General features: G+C 38.4%; 1 protein-coding gene across 1 annotated transcript; it reads left to right on the forward strand.

The window, feature by feature from the left end:
* The first annotated feature begins 12,047 nt into the window (after nucleotides 1–12,047).
* Nucleotides 12,048–16,253, forward strand: LOC148028061 (gibberellic acid methyltransferase 1-like). Its single transcript, XM_087689756.1, has 3 exons — nucleotides 12,048–12,895; nucleotides 13,063–13,335; nucleotides 15,980–16,253. The coding sequence occupies exons 1-3, from the start codon at nucleotides 12,131–12,133 to the stop codon at nucleotides 16,130–16,132; spliced, it is 1,191 nt and encodes a 396-aa protein (XP_087545882.1). The 5' UTR covers nucleotides 12,048–12,130; the 3' UTR covers nucleotides 16,133–16,253.
* Nucleotides 16,254–18,199: the final 1,946 nt, after the last annotated feature.

Here is an 18,199-nt window from a genome sequence, read left to right on the forward strand (position 1 = left end):
GCCTTTGCAATCCTCATTCATCCCCCATTGCTCCAATTCGAAACAACAAGGTGCAACTTTTTCTATGCTTTATACTTCTCTGGTTGTTCTAGAAGTATGTTGCCTTCCTCATCTCGAGATGGAGATATAAACTTCCTAGCCTTGGGTCCACCAAAGCATGGTTTACAAGGAATATTTCCACTCTTTCCTGATTTTTTCTCATCCTTTTTTATTTCTACTTGGCTCCCATGCAATCCAACTTCAGAGAGGACTCATTCTACCTTCTTGCAGTAGCATCAGCTTTTGACATAGGTTGCATCTTGTATGCAAAGCATATATATTCATATACTAGCTTCTTAATTATTCTAACCAAACAATGCAATGTGCAAAAGTGAACCCTTGTTAGTGGTATTTCCAAAATAAGGCACTAGTTTGGATCCACTGGAACTAGCATTCCATTTTTCATGACTTTTTGATCACGTGTTGGAGCACCTTGTTGTCCTACCTTGGCAAGCCATTCTTTCTTTCCATCTTTCCCTTTCTTCCTAGTTTGCATGCAGTATATGTACCGAAATTTTGCATTTGCGCTGCATTTGATAAACCAAACATACACTTCAATGTTTTTAAATCACCTGCAAGATGCCATTCAACTTGATAGTCCCCAAACCCCTCGATGTGTAAAATTGCTCCATTATTTTGCTGTTGAATAACACTGGGTATACTAGTGAGGTTATAAAAAACTTTAAGTCCTTCATGGTCCTTCTTTGGTACTTCAAATGCTACAAGCCATCATATTTCATTCTCTGACTGTAAGTATAAAGGATGGTTTTCATCGATGTTGGGATCCAATGCTCGATTCATAAGTGTTATACTCACATGTTCAAGTTCTTGCCCCTTAATAATCTCACTCTCATCAAGTTTGAGGACAAACTTAAGCTTGCCTCTACATTCTTCCATAGACATATTGTAGAGCTTGACCATAGCAATATGAACCCTACATATATCCAATACAAAGTTATTGGATGCATTCAATACAAATGCAACTTCTTTGAAACCATGCTTCAATATGTGTGTATTTTCCATATGCATTGGCTCACCAATTAGCTCTAAAACTTTCTCATTTAGTTGTTTTCGAGCCTTCTTCAAGTGAAATGGTTTTGGCAGAGGCATTACTTGCTTAGTTTTGAAGACTTGCTTAAATACTCTATCCAATTGTTGATAGACCATACTATATGACTTAGAACTCATTGCCACCTTGTCACATAATCCCTGAGCATGTGTAGCAGTAAACAAGTTGCTCACATCCCTAAGATGTTCAGTTGCGACACCATCTACAATGTCCCTGAATTTACGATTTTCCAATGCATTTTTGACGATATCCTTGCTTAGGACTTTAGCAATAGTATCATTCTCTACATGAGGGAAGATATTTCTCATTGTTGTAGATTGAACATATATTCGTCTATAATATTGTCTACTTCCTTTGGTTAATTGGTGAATTGGTTTAACTAATCGGATATGCCGACGTGCTTCTTTGGTTTTTAAAGTGGGCCCAATCTCCAAAGTTCTTGTGAGCTTCCTCTTTATGTTTTGATTCTCCTTCTCCAAGTCTATAACTTTAGACTGTAACACTTCAACAAAAAGGCTCCATAGATGCGCTTGTAGACGCAATATTTGAATTGTGTTTAAAAATTTCGGGCGCGCTTATTATCGCGTCTGTTTTCGCGTCTAAAATTTCGCATCTACAAGCGCGCTTATAGTGAAATCTACACACGCATATAGACGCGCCTATTGATGCACTCTGTAAATATATAATCATATTTATAAAAAAGTAGATATATTTATATTCTGCATCTATACATGCGTGTAACTGTGCGTCTACGAAGGCGTGTACTCTACAAATTTTTGACGATAATAAACGCGCATTTTTTCTTGCAATTTAAACACGCGGATAGACACACAAAACAGAGGTATGATTAAAAAAAAACCAGAGAGCATGTGGCTTTGTAAGCCACATGCTCTTTGTTTTTTTTTTCCCATCAACATCAAATTGTATACTTAGGGAAAACATAGAAAGATTATTATACTGAAAGCAAAAGAATGTGGAGAGCCAAAGTCCATATATTGATAATAACACATGATGAGTGCACTGTGCTGAAACATGAGCGTACTGTGCTGAAATATTTGTACATATTTCGAAGATTTTTGTACTGAAAACAAAACAATGTATGTAGAACACAAAATTATATATATATAGATGAAACATTTTTACATGACAAGTTCTAGTGCTTGTGACCTCAAGCATGGTCATGGTCGCAAGCACTAGCTGAAAGTAATACATATCAAAAATGAAAACTACAAGCCAAGGGGAGGCATGCATGCATGGGGCTCCTCTACATCTCCTCAGAAGAGACATCATTGTCGCTACCACTACCGCTGCCGCTGCTGCCATCGCTACTGCTAGTCCCCTCTTCGCTATCCTCAACTTCATCAGGGTTCGCCTACACAAAGGATTAAGGTATATAAATACCATTATAAACAATAAATTAGAGTTACCTATACTTTTCATGTAATAAATAAAACATACCTCTTCTAGTTGTAGAATCCTCATGGCACGATTATATTGCTCCTCCCTGATGAGCCCCTCCTTATAGAAATATTGCCAAGTGGACACCCGGTTATGACCTCGATGGTAGCCTACCTCTCTAGGAGTAGGCATCCTAGCAACGATATGATACTACAAAACAATTTTAACATACAACGTATTAAAACACACTACATAGTGAATTGAAACAAATTACAAAATTTAATTTTAAAATAGAAATCAAATAATACTTACAAACTCAGCCTCCCATGACTCCCTGCCACCCGATCCATAATGCGACGATCCCATGGTTGCCATCTGGATACGTCGTGCATGTGCATGCTGGTGACTTGTCATTTTCTCTGCTGCTCGCTTCTTGGCCTCTTTCCACTCCCCGCGATGGCAATTGGGTGGTTGGCCATATCTAGGGCACCTCTGCTCTTGTCTCCGCAGTGACTCCTTGGCGCGCGTCATAAGGTGAAACCTCTTGTTATGAAGTGCATCTCTCACCTTTAACCATCCCCAATCATTTGAGAATCGTGAATTCTCGGGATTAGGATACCTTCTATGTACACTTCTTGCCAAAAACCATTTTTTAAGTGCTTCAAGGGAATCATACAATCTTTGTATGTGGCACGCATGACACTTCTCAAGTAGGCTAACACTTCCCTCCCCTTAGGATTATGCAGGATACCACCAACATTTGTCAGAGTAGTACATTTGTGGAGGCTCACCTCTCTCATTTCCCGGTAAGGGTGATCGAGAGCCACCTCCTAGGAAACCCCCAAAAAGCCCTCGACCTCCTCGTCCTCCTACACAACTCTCCCTGCTCCCTCGACGGGCACTACCCTCTACCTCACTCGATGCACGTGCTTCTACAAATGCACGTGCTTCTGCAGATGCACGTGCTTTGGCCAATCCATGTACTTCAGCTAATCCCTGTGCAATAGTTGATTTGTGTGTATGCATAGTGCATGGAGTACCTCTTAGTAGAGGTGTACCAAGGTTTGGTGTGCCAAGGTTTGGTATTTGTGAGGCAGTGCTAGGCAAAGATGTGATAGGTGTTCCACACGACACTAAAATCCTCCTCTGTAGTGGGAGGGTAACCAAGATAACTGGTCATCTCCCCCATGAATTGCTCCTTGTTTGGAAAACCTCCAAAAAATTTACTAACACCTCTAGAAAACTCTACTAAGGTGTTGTTCATGTGTTCCAACTCAGGATCAATGCTGGAAGATCTAAGATTTCACATCTACATAAGCAAAAATCCATTACTACCTTGTGCAGATAAAACATATTACATGATGCATCTGTACCTGTGTCTATACCTGCGTCTGTCAGCGCGTCTATTCCTACATCTATACCTGCGTCTACACTGTCATCTAGACACGCTGGACAGACGCGCAAAGTCAGACCATACTTTGCAAACTGTTATAAAAAATGCGCAAAAAACCTCCATAGATGACAGTCTAAAGCATGTAGAGAGAGAGAGAGAGAGAGAGAGAGAGAGAGAGAGAGAGAGAGAAACAGACAAAGAGAAAGTAAACATGATTGAGAGAGAGAAGAGGAACTCACCTTCTTTGCTTATTCCAACGGGTGGCGGCTAGGTTGCAAGCTCCTTGTCCTCATTCTCCCTTCCCTTGGTAGGTTGCTTGATTCTTCTTCTCTTCCTTGTTGTTTGGCCCTTGTTCTTTACTCTTTGGCTCTTCCTTTGTCCTGTCCTCTTTTTTCTCTTATTTCCTTCCCTCATTGTCTTCATGAAGTGATAGATAGACATGATTAGTGATGTCGAGCTCGAACAACAGAAAACGCGCAAAAAATATAGGAAAGCACTGGTTTGAAAAGAAAGCCACTACTTTTAAAAATAATAATTTGTATTTGCATGCCGCATTTGTAAGCGCATGTAATTGCGCGTGTATATGCGTAGATAAGACATATTATACGCGCTGATAGACTCACAATTACAATTAAATTGATTAAATGCTAGCTTTTGGTTATTTTTGGATTAACATGACTTTCCTAGTCTTTTAATATCAAAATGTTTGCCTCCGTGTTGTAAGTATCAATACATTTAGGGAATATGACATATATACCAAATGAAATCATATATGTCCTTATGATTTAGGTGTAATTATGTTGTCATCTTCTACTAGTATGGGACATGCTGAGTCAACAAACAGTATATCCTCCAGTGAGGATGAGACATTGCGTCTTCACAGTCGAGACACTTGTCTACGACGGAAAATCAAATGTATGTGTGATCGTTGTTGAGGATATTTTTTTCAAGCACGTCGAATCACAATGTCACATCTCAGCATGTACGGAGAGTGGGACCAAGAAAAAGACACATTAATTTTTAATGCTTTATTTGCACAAATATTATTGGTCTATGTTGCGTCTTCACCATTAAACAAAACCTCCTTTTTCAAATTGAGCAGGATGCGGTACCACATCCTCAAATGGTCCCTCCAAGGCATTGAGAGGCTGTGAAGCGTTGACGCGAGGAGGCAGAGTCCTCAAGAAGAGTAGAGACTGATGACGATGATAGCAGCCCTCTTCAAATGCCCCATTAAGCTTTGGAGGAAGAGATTTTGGACAACATGGTGCACGATTTATTTTCCCATGAGGTTTGAGCGGAGGGCGTCACTAGAGAGACAGATGACCTACTACACATAGCGTCAAAAACTCCATTGTACAAAGGTTGCACCTACTCCATTCTACGTGCATCTCTCGAGATACTGAACTTACAAACCATTTATGGATGGAGTAATGCTAGCTTGAATGCATTATTGAAGTATGTATCATTTGATATTAATTCATAAATGCTTCTAGATAATATTCGTAGTTTGTTAACTTTGTTTGCACAATATATGCAGGTTATTCTCACAAATGCTTCCAAATGGAAATAAATTACCAACTAGAAGGGAGCAAGCAAGGCATTTCTTGACATCTCTTGGAGGTCTCAATTACGTTAAAATCCATGCATGTGTCAATGATTGCATCTTGTTTCGTGGGGATCATGCATCTGCACGATAGTGTCTTATTTGTGGTGAACCAAGATACAACTAGGAGATGAAATCAATGGATGTGTCTCGTAAGATTTTGCAATATTTTCCTATTATTCCATGTATTCAACTTATGTTTAAGTGTGAATCTATTGCAAGACTCATGTCATGGCATGCTACTCACCATTCAAGTGATGGAAAGTGGAGAATTCCTCCAGACACACCAGCTTGGCAACACATAGACAGTTTGTAGCCTACTTTCAAAGAAGAGCCCATAAATTTGAGATTTGGTCTAGGATTAGATGGAATAAATCTATTTGGCATCAAAAGCACCTCATATAGTGTATGGCTAATGGTATTGGTGAACTATAATATCCCTCCGTCCATGGCAATAAAAAACGGATATGTAATGTTGTCCCTTTTGATTCCTGAAAAACACAAAGTAAAAAACATGGACGTTTACTTTGAGCCTTTGATCGAGGAGCTAGAAATTCTATGGAGAGGTATTGAGGTGCAAGATGTGAGTGCATCATTGTTCTCTAGAGATTTCACTTTAAAGGGCATGTTGTTGTGGACCATGCATGACTTTCTAGGCTATGGAGAGTGTTCAGGTAGTTGCATACTCTATTTTATTCATTCTTACCCTTAATCAAATATATGTCATCATTAACCCACTTATTTTTACAGGTTTAACTACATCAGGATATCATGCATGTCCAATTTGCGGTTCCTCTCTAGTTTCTTCTAGACCGTCACACTTGAAGAAGGTTATCTATGACAATCATCATCGTTTTCTTCCTATTGACCACCCCAAATATGCACCCCCACTAATGGAAGAACTCCATAATCTCTAACCATTCAAGATTGGAAGGACACTTAGACACACGCCAATGATCATCCTCCACTTGGCATGAGTTGGTAACTAGTTTACTTCTTTTGTTTGTCTTTAAAGTACACTCCATTATGAGAATGAGAAATAATATATTGTTTGTGCCTTAGATTCTCTATATTTTTTCATCTCCCATATTGGACTGAACTCAAGATCAATCACATGTTGGACCCCCTGCATACATTCAAGAATGTTGCCTCTACATTATGGGATCACTTAATCAGGGCTCGTGATTTTGTCAATGTAAGGGTGGATTTACGTAGCATTGGATGTATAAGATGAGCTTGGCCACGCATCGGACCTAGAGGAAAGATCAAGTTACCGTGTGTACCTTAGATATTGTCAAAGACTGAAGAAAAGATGGTGAAGCAGCAAATATGTAGCTTTCAAACTCCCACAGGATATATGAGATGTCTCAAGGGAGCCTTCATAAAGAAAAAGAAAAGAGGTATGGAGCAACTATCTGGTTTGAAGTCTCACGATTGGCACAAAATGATTTAGGTAAGGATTTTCATAGCCATACATATATTAATTGGTGGAGTAACTATGTAGACTAATTAACAATGTATGAATATTTACACATAGTTCATCCTTCCTACTAGCATATCCCATTGTGTTTCGAAAGATGTGTGTAATATCATTTACAAGATGGGTGAGCTCGCAAGGTATGCATACTTTATACTTATTTTTTAGTTTACATATTACGTACATCACACAGTAAACCCACTTGAATTTATGGACAAAACTAATTATCGTTCTCAATTGCATGTTGGTAGACTTGTGAGTTTGAAGGAAATCGATCCAAATACGTTGCAAGAGGCTCGAGTATTGTCTATTGAGGTGGTTTGTTTGGTGGAGGAAACTTTTGTTCACTCCATTTTGACTACTCAAGTACACTTACTCGTATATCTGATTGATGAGATCGCAATTTGTGGGGTAGTTCATGCAAGGTGGATGCTTTTTCTAGAGTGCTTTATGAAAACCCTAAAAGATTTTGTAAGGCAAAATGCACGGCCCGAGGGAAGCAAGGCTGAGGGTTGGTTAGTGCAATCATCCCTTGTACAAATCTCTGAATATCTTACTAAAGTGAACCCCTCTTTACCACGACTATGGAAAGATGATGAAGATTTGAGGATGACCTCTATAATACCTCAAGGAAAAGGAAGGAGCAAAGTGCTAATGAAAGAGGAACTTCATAAGTTAAACGTATTTTGTGTGCTTAACAGCAAAGTAACGAGCAAATGGGTGATACTATATAAAGAAGCAAAGGCAAGAAGAGTAAGTGAAAGGCAAGCATTTCGTGCAGACATGGATGTAATGTCATATATTCAGAACATTTAAGTGCGCTTCCACGTCATATTGATATAGATTGGCCATATGAAGAAATAGAGAAGATGGAAAAAGAGGAGGCGATGGATATATAGCAAGAGGAGTGGGAATACGCACGAGATTGCTTATCAAAGGTGAGACATACTTATAATTAAATTATCTTTAGTTATATATGATATAATAATTTCACATGTTTCATCTTTAACTAAATTATTAATATGATCTCAACAATGCACTACTAGTGCACATTGTTCAATGCTATTTGGTGTGAAGGCAAACATTTTCGAACTCAACGTATAGATGATAAGAGAAATACCTAGGATTGTGGTATCCTTGCAAACTTCCAGGATACCAATGGCACCATGGAAGGTTATTGTGACTTGATCCAAGATATTTTGAAGCTTGACTTTAGGTGATTTTTTATATATGTACTAGATGTGAAGTGGTTTAAAGAAGTAGTAACAATGGGTGAGCATTGCACAATTAGACGTCATACAAGTGGTTTTGTAGTGATTGACTCTACAAAATTTCACCAAGGCAATAATAACACATTCGTACTACCTCAACAATGCGAGCAGGTATATTAGAAGCTATTTATTTTCATATATATTACTTCTTGATACATTCTCAAAATACAATAAATATCTAAGTTGCTTACTTTTTATTTTTTAAATGCAGGTTGTGTATCACCCAACGGTAAAAAATAACCGATGGTGGTACGTCATCCCCATATCTAATTGTTCAAAACCAATATATGGCAATGCTACCAACATAGAGATAGTTGATGACAATCCAACAATCAATGATGATGCACATGATAATGCCATCATCGATGATATACATGATGCAGTGCAAGATGATCCCTGCGAGGATGTTCAAGGAAGCGCAAAAGAGGATAATAATTATATGGTTGCAGATGATGATGAAGAAATTGAGCGTAGCAATACATCTGACAGTGGGATAGACTTATTTGTTTCATTGCCTATTGGTAACATAGACCTAGAGGTAGATAGTCTAGCAAGGGCCGATCTCATTGAAGATGAGATTGATCATTCATTGTAGCGTATATAATTAGCTTTGAATGATTGGATGTATATCTGTAATACTTAGAAAGAAGTAAAGTTGGTAATGTATTCAAAAAAATACTAGCTGTTAAGATGTTTGGTCATATTTAGGGACTTTATGAGAAATGAAAAATATGTGCGTTTATTTTCGCATCTATAAGCGAGTTTAAAAACGCGGGTATATAGATGTGTTCTGTATACTAGCGCCAATAGACGCGCTGATAAACGTGCCCGCTATTTCGCGTGTACAATGCACGTCTATAGGGCCTTTCTCTTGAGGTGTAACTCCATATTTGCACGTGTGTAGCCTGCATAGCATCTTCAATGACATACATTGCTTGTTGTAGGCTCTGGTTTTTCCTATTCTTCTCAACCAATAATCTATTCTTTTCAATCAAAGACTGTATATTCCCTTGTAATCTTGTCTGCATATTTGTCAAGGCTCGATGAACCCTTGCTAATCCTTGTGTGACAAGTTTGCATGTGTATCCACACAAGCCTTCATTGCCTTCACAAACAAACTTTATAAATGATGTAAGCCCTTCAAATTGTGGTGGCCTTTGAGTGATTGGATTGGGTGGATACATGCACCCATCAACCCAAAGATCCATGTTTTCTTATTGCATCATCCCTTTCTATAGTTCTTTTGAACATTGGTGCATATTCATCCTCAAATTGAAAGTGAATATCTCTCTTTCTCTTGGTACGTCTTGCACCTGCATCCTGTAAAGAAAAATATATGCCAATTTTAACATTACACAATTACACCCCTTTGATTAATAGTAAGCTAAGGAGTCGATGCCAATTTTCTAATCAATAGCAAGAATGTCTAAATATCAAGGAGTAGCAAGTCACCATCAATCCAGCAGCATGCAACTAATTCTTGATTGGCTCAAATCACACAATTACACCCCTTTGATTCACTATATCTGTGTTTTTTTAACCCAGTTGGATCTTGTCTCTTTCTCTTGATTTTAGTCATGATAGACCCTAATCAACCCCTAATTTGCCTGTAATCTTAGCTTTTAATCTACCTCTAATCGGCATCCAATCTTATCTTTTGTTCTATCCAAAATACTCTCTCTCTCTCTCTCTCTCTCTCTCTCTCTCTCTCTCTCCCCCTCAAGAAGAATTGATCAAATATATTTAAACACATTTATATAGAAGTTTGGCTAATGAAGAACAATAACATCATCTTATCTTCTACCCTAATTTACTCTGTGTCACTCTATCACTTATTTTCTTAGTTCATCTCACACATTCCTCTCTCTTCCCCCCTCCCTTCTCCCTCTTCCCCCCCCTCTCTCTCTCTCTCTCTCTTTCTCTCTCTCTCTTTATGAATTGACACTTAAGGGTTTCACACACAATCTTGCTATCTCATGCTTGAACCTCCATACCTCTTTCTTCTTTCTTGCTTTTTCTTATGCTTCCACTCTTGCTTCACCTTTCATACTTATTGTTAGTCAAGTGCAAGCTCATGCAAAGAACTCATGCAAAGAAGATGTAAGCTTAGAGATTTGGCTAGATTGGCCCTTCAAATGCCAAGTGCAATGCAATGTTGACCACATCAAGAAGCATATTCACTTAGCACTTCTTGTAGCCAAGGTAATCTTTTCCTTCAATGTAGGAAAGTTGACCATGGGGCAAACCAATCTCTTAAGCCTACCCCATCACTTGTACCTTGCAAGAAGAAGGAAACCTTGCTTCAATAACTATTAGAGGCCCAAGAGAAGTAGCTACCACCATTGAGCAATAGAAGCCTACCCCACCTTTTGTACCTTGCAAGAAGAAGGAAACCTTGCTTCAATAACTATTAGAGGCCCAAGAGAAGTAGCTACCACCATTGAGCAATAGAAGATCTATATTGAAGTCCGGCAAGAAACAAGCTCATTTCTACTCATAGCCTAGGAAATAGGCTGAGCCAATCCCAAGACCCAATCAAAATATGATCGCAACTCAAGAAATGCAAAAGACATTCTAAAGGATATCATACTTTACGAAAATTTGGTACCTAATATTATCCTCACAACATAGAGAGAGTATCAAGGCAATTGTTTAATATGCATTCCCAAGCACGCACACGATCAACCAAAAATGAATACAAGTGGTTAAAGAAAATGTAGTCCAATCTATAGAACCTAAGGTCTTGACCAAACAGTCTTAGCGTGCCCCAACTATTTTCTTAGAGCAGCACAAGTACACCTTGTGCATTGTTGAGTTACATTCACTCCAATTGACAAATTTGAATCTAAGACATTTGGTACCCTTTTTATAACCTCAATCTCAATAGTAACCACAATCTATGACAATACCCTTAGGTCAACACAAGAGGACCAACCTGTCAAGGGTGAAACCAAAAATGGTTTGGCCTCTCGAACCTATGCTAACATAAAGTCAATGCAACAAAGCCATGTTTGTTAGTAGGCTTAAAGCTTGATACTATACACTGATAAATCTATCAAATGGTAATAATCTTCACTACATAGACTAATCTCCCAACCATTAACTGCTTCACCTAGTAAGACAACACCTTTGAAATGTTTGCACGAACTTATGAGATGATTGGCATCATGGGTATCATAGAAGAGAAAATGCTCGAAATTAGCTCCCATTGGTAAACCACATGGGAAGCTCATGATCATGTTCTCCAAAAGCACGTCCCATGCTTAAAATGTTGCGAAAAAAAACCTCCAAAGCTCTAAGGTGAAACCTCCTTAAGCTAATCTATAAATGGCACCTATATTTGATTTCTTGGAAATTAAAGAATTGATTTCGGGGAGAGGCCAAATTCCAATGCTATTCGCCCACTAACATGGAGCTAGTTAAGAGGTATTTATTTATGGAACATATGGTTAAGTAGAAATGATGCCATGTTCAACAATGGTAAGTCCAATATGCTATCCAATCTAATTTGGGACTTCCCTTTGCAGTAATGTGGACAAACAACAATATTAAGAACCACTGGCACCGTCTGCGCTAGCACGTGCCTCGGCCCTCAAGTGGGCAATCATCAATGCTAATAAAAAGCCTATAAGGAAATCACCTGTTCTTGTTTGTCTGCACTATAAACTTTAAAGTCACCTGTAAGAAAATCACCTGTTCTTGTCTATTTGCACTGTAAAGTCAGCAAGAAGAATTCATTTTCCGTGTCTTCAATGTTTCCGTTGAAGTTCCGTGTCGTTAAGGCAAGAAGGAGGCGCAGGCAAGCGACCAAAGGGTAGATTGCTGGTGATGGATAGCCCCAAATATATAGATAAGCCTTAGTAGGTCAAGAGTGAGTATGGAGATGAAGATGGTGATGGAGATGATGGAGGCGGAGATGAGTGACTGCGGAGGTAGGCCTAGTAGTAGTAGGAATATGTCTGGTAATAATAAGCGACCATGCGGTGGCACTACAGTGCCCTGTATGCAAGACGGAGTAGATCCGGCCGCGAGCTATGCCGCCAACTCCAGGCTCCAATACCATAGCTTCCACTCCTGCGCAAAGCCACACCTTGCAGATGCCCTCCATCGATTCATCGAGCTCCTGCTCAACAGTAGTAGCAACAGGACCGTCCAAGAAGACAAAGAAGAAGACGTAGACGCCCATCAGCACGCGGCACGTATAAGAAACAATCATCATCATCATCATTGTCATCGACAGCCTGTGTCTGTCGCAGACTTGGGCTGCTCGTATGGCCAAAACACCCTCGCCTATGCAAACTTCGTGATCAGTACGTTGGCTGAGCGCCTGTCAAGCCCTCGTGATAATACTCCTGAATATGCAGCTCCTGATGGATCTGATCATGGTGATGGCGGTCCTCTCGAGATCCAATACTTCTTCTCCGACCTTCCAGCCAACGACTTCAACTACCTCTTTCAGTCTCTGCGACACGAATTAACGCACCATGATCAGCTCCAACCCGCAGTCAATAAGTCGAATAATGCAAGTCCACATGTCAAAGTGTACGCAGCTGGCGTGCCAGGCTCCTTCTATGACCGTCTCTTCCCCCAACAAAGCCTCGACTTCATCATCTGCGCATACTCTCTGCATTGGCTTTCTCAGGTAAATTGCCAGCTGCACAGTCTCAACTTCAATACTATCGCCGCTCATGCTTCGATTTAATGGCGTTCTAGGGCAGAGTCATTAGACTGTATGTACGTTGTTATGAATGAGCTTGATTCTACCGAAATTATCATGAACCGTTTGTTCTCTAAATTCCCATGTACAAGGTACCCCCCGAGGTGCTTGACAAGTCGTCCCCTGCATGGAATGGGGGTCACATATGGATCCATGGCCAAAGACCACATGTCGCACAGGCTTTTGCCAGACAATCCAAGGAGGATCTGATTCGCTTCCTCAAGTGCAGAGCCGAGGAGATGACTTCCAACGCTATTCTCTTCCTCTTCTCCCTCACCCGCACTCAAGAGCTCCCGATCGGCGACTATCTTAACGACACTTGGTCCGGCTACTTCGAGTCCACATGGAATGAAATGGTTGAGGAGGTGATCCGATAATAAATACCTTTCATTGTTTCTAAAAAAAGTAGCATTATTTCGTCAACAACGAACGCTAGTATGTTTCATAGCAGTTTCTCGATGACGCTAGAGTGAAGGGTCTCCTGAGGAAAGCAAAGTTGCCCCTAGCTCTCCTCAGTCCCCGTCCAAATTCATTCTCTCTCTCTCTCTCTCTCTCCTCCCCAAAATTTTTATTATCATCTCTATCTTTTTCTTCTCTCTCTTTCTCTCTTCTCCCAATATTTTTTACTGTCATCTTTATTTTGAATTCTCTCTCTCTCTCTATATCTATCAAAAAATTCTTATCCTCTCTCCTTCCCCAAAATTCTTTAAATGCTCTATCCCTCTTTAAAATGATTTAATCTCTCTCCAAATTCTCTCTCTCTAGGTTTTCTTTCCTTTCTCCCCCCTCTCTCAAAAATTTTTATCCCCTCTACTCCCAATTATTTTGATCTCTTCAAATCTCTCTCTCTCTCTCTCTCCCTCTCTCTCCCTCTCTCTCTCTCTCTCTCTCTCTCAATTTTTAATACTCTCTCTTCTCCCAAATTTGTACACACACACACACACATGAATATAGGGATTGCAATAACATGATTATGATTTTGTGAATAGGTTATAAGAATATGTTATTGATCTATAATATTAATATTAATAATATTTATATTTATAATAATTAGTTGAAGCCATCTATACAAATAATCCCGTCAGGCTTTATCCATTTCTTGGTGGGCTTGCCAAGATGCTTCCGCTTCTAGATGGGCACGTAAAAGAAATGGCTAAATTCCAATTGGCAACTATCTATAATTAAGTAGGCCAGTGAATTGGTTGCTTCTTTTTGCTAGGTGAGTCTCTTTTGGTTTTCGTCCTTGCAAGGTGAAGAACTCTTCTATTGGGCAAAAAAGTTGAGAGTACCTTATACATCAAGTAGATGGGTCTTATAAATTTTAGATGAGCTAGATTCTATTCTTGCAGTAGAGGTACTTAAAAACATTGAGCTAAAGCCCTAATAAGAAATATAGGGTTACTTATTCCAATTTTAGGAAAAGATAGTGCTTGATTGTTTACTAGTTCTTTGGTTCATGTTTTTCAAGTGACCTTGGGGTTAAATATTTTATTATCTGGGTAATTGATATTGTTATGATGGGCCATACTTGTCCTAGTGATAAACCATTGGGGTAGATGAATGAATTAGTGCATTGCATACTTATTAGACTACCGCCCTTAACTTAAGCAATATTAATTTATGTATAGCGTGTGGTTGCATCTCTTGATTGGACTATGTTATCATGCATTGTGCAAGTTTAGTTTATGATTGTTTACTTTTTTACATGTGTCGATTAGACTATTTTCCTTCACGAGGCAAATTTAGCTCATGATTACTCAATTTGTGCTAGATTTGACTAAGATAATGTTTTATGGAAAAAAGCTATCTAATAAAATTTGAAACATTCATGTGATTGTGCGTTGTCTTCAATAGTTGTTAAAACCATTTTTTAACCAAGTAGATGGATTGTCGGTATAATTTGGGAAATGTGCATATAGTCTTGTATCAAAGAAAAAGTTTTTGTATACATGCAAACATACATTCACACATGTGTAAGCATGTATATATATTTATACATATTCATATATGCATGTATATATTTGAGTATATACATGCATACACAAATGTATTTGTGTGTATGTACATACATGTATATTCATGCTTATATTTATATCTATAGACATTATGCATGTCTATATCAATTTTAAATTCATTTTCTACGTTATGTTAATTAAAGAAAAAATAGAGTGATCATGTAAATAGAGTAATTACTATGACTTTTATGAAAAACATTGAGTAATTATATAATTATTCAATCCTCCCCTCTCTCTCTTTGTGCATCTTCATCTACTCTACCGTCTATGCCATCATCTATGCCCTCACATCACCCTGCATCCCCTTACACCACTATTGCACCTCCATATCACTGCCATTGTTCATTCATCACACACACTATTGTCTATTCGTCACTCACTACATATCACGCCACTATTCGTCTATCCATTTTCCCATCCACTACCATTCGTGATTCACAACACCTACACATTTTGTTGCCATTGGCAAGGGACAAAGACACACACATACATAGACAGTAACTCTATGCCAAGGGGGGAGAGGGTTCTGCTACCACCATCCATTCCTTTGCCACTGAGTCGGCCCCCACTTATGCTTGCAATTTATTTACTAATTCTATCATACATAATTGTGCATTCTTATGTTGGCAATCGAAGCTTGTTGTAGTATGAAATTCAAGGCCATCCAATTTTAAAATAGTGTATAATGTTCCATTATACCCAACAACATCATTGCTTGGAACCATATTTGATTGCTCAATGTGTCACCATGATCAATTTACATAGTTAAACTACTCTTATCAATTGTATATTGCATATTTTCAAGTGCTCAATTATTTCTCATCGTAACACCGTTGTTAATGCTATTCTTGTATACCTCAAAATTTTAGCATTGTTTTCCCATGTTAAAGTAATGGGTGCTTCCTTGATTTATTTCAATTTAGGTCATAATATTATTCATGGATTTTTCCTAAACAAACTAATTATTGTTGATTTTTTAATCAACAACATACAGGAAATAATAAGTAATGAGGAGAGGGATACTTTCAATGTACCATTATACAATTTCCATTGGAGAGAGCTCATGACTTGGTGCGCAGATCGGACGCAGGTAGCTCACGTAGTGAATTCCCAAAGGTCCCCAAGAACAAAGCACTCTACTTTTTAGCACAAAAATCAATGTAAAAACAAGCACGATATGAGACAAGAGACAAATTGGGTTGAATCTCCCCCATGCCTTGTGTGAGCGCTTCACAAAGCATGTATTTAATGTATATTTCCAATCTTTATGCTCAAAAATAGCCCAATTACAAAAATATACAAGCTTTTAGCTTTTGAGTTTGCTTTCTACCAAAAATAGGAAAATAAAGCTAATGGACGGTGCCCAAAGAGTCTGGCACGCCCAATCTCAATGTCCAAATAAAAATAACATATCCAGGCGCATAAGCGCATACAAAATAATAATAAATAGTCAATGTCTCTATAGACATAATCAAAATATAGGCGTGGCGCTTATCAAAATATAGTCCAAAGATCAGAAAACTCGCTAGACTCCAATGCTTTCCTCCGCCACTGCTGCTATCTCTACACATCAACTGAAGCATTCACAATCGTTAGTAAAATAACACAATTAAACCGACAAAAGTGAATACCTAGCAGTCTTCAGCTACATAAATAAATCAACTGGTTAGAAATAAATCCTAACCTTAATTTATTACGAGTGCGCACTCTAAACTCATAAACGTTTATTAATTTAATATGCATTTTGCGGAATCACCCGCTATGGAATCACCCATGTACACACTAAATTAATGAAACGCCCGAAAAGGACAGGCGTCCCCATCAACTTCTCGCACAAAGAATCCTCTTTGTGTATGAGCCCCGATCATCTAAGTTTACGGAATCCACCGTAAAACCTCACGGAATCCACCGTGGAATATGCCTCCTGGCATCATACCCCCGGGGTGGGATAGCAATTGACCTCAATTGCTATTAGCTCAATGTGGAGCTAACAGAGTGGGGAAAGCATTTAGGTCTCTAGCGTGCATCCATTGTGCTTCTTCTACAGGATGGTTCTTAAATTTCACTAGATATCTAGAATACCTTCGGCCAGTTCTAGTGGTCATGTAATCAGTGTCTATAATGGCTTCTGGTTCAAGGATTTCAGTCTCTTCTTCTAGTAAAGGTGGGTTTTCATAGACAGGGTGGATAGGTAATTGTCCTCTAAATGGTCTCAATAAACTAATATGAAAGGTATTATGAATTTTCCATTGTGATGGTAGTTCTAACTTGAATGCATTGTCATTAATCTTATGAATGATTCTAAATGGTCCGTAGAATCTAGGGGCTAATTTAACAACTGGATGTCTATCTACACTTTGCAGTCTACGCTTTTCTATTCTAAGCCAAACATAATCATCAATTTTGAAATTCATGGCTTGTCTTTTCTTGTTGGCTTGTTTGGTATATGATTGTTGGGCTTTAGCAATCATATCCTTGACCTCATCAAAAATAGTGTTATGCATAACAGCAATATCATCGGCACTTTGTATTCTATTAGACAAAGATGCAACAGGTGTAGATAATCTATGTCCATAAATAACTTCAAAAGGTGCTTTCTTTGTAGATGTGTGCGGTGTATTGTTATATGCAAACTGTAATAAATGTAAATGAGTATCCCATGTCTGTGGTTTAGAGATAGTGTATGCACGTAAAAGATCTAAAATAATGCTATTTGTGGCTTCTGTTTGTCCATTTGTTTCTGGATGAAATGTAGATGAGAAATCAATCTTTGTGCCTAGATTTGCAAACAGTGTAATCCAGAAATTATTACAAAATCTAGAATCTCTATCTGAAATAATCACTTTCGGCAATCCATGGTTAGTAAAAATAGTTTTCAAAAATAATTGTGCTGCTTGTGATGCTGTTAAAGTTTTCTTACATGCAATGAAATATGCTTGCTTACTAAATCTATCTACAATTGTCCAAATCATGTCATGGTTAGATTTAGTATTTGGTAAGCCAGTAATGAAATCCATAGATATATGTTCCCTAGGTTTAGATGGAATAGATAAAGGCATTAATAACCCATACTGTTTACCATGATGTCTTTTTATTCTTTGACAAATCAGACATTCAGAAACAAAATTAGACACATCTGCATCCATATGCGGCCAATAAAAATCTTCAGTTAACATGCGTAATGTAGAAATGATACCTCTATGACCTTGATATG

Source organism: Lygodium microphyllum, chromosome 12, assembly GCF_053477565.2.
Source record: "Lygodium microphyllum isolate KBCC chromosome 12, Lygodium_microphyllum_v1.1.10, whole genome shotgun sequence".
In the NCBI taxonomy this organism is placed as follows: Eukaryota; Viridiplantae; Streptophyta; class Polypodiopsida; order Schizaeales; family Lygodiaceae; genus Lygodium; species Lygodium microphyllum.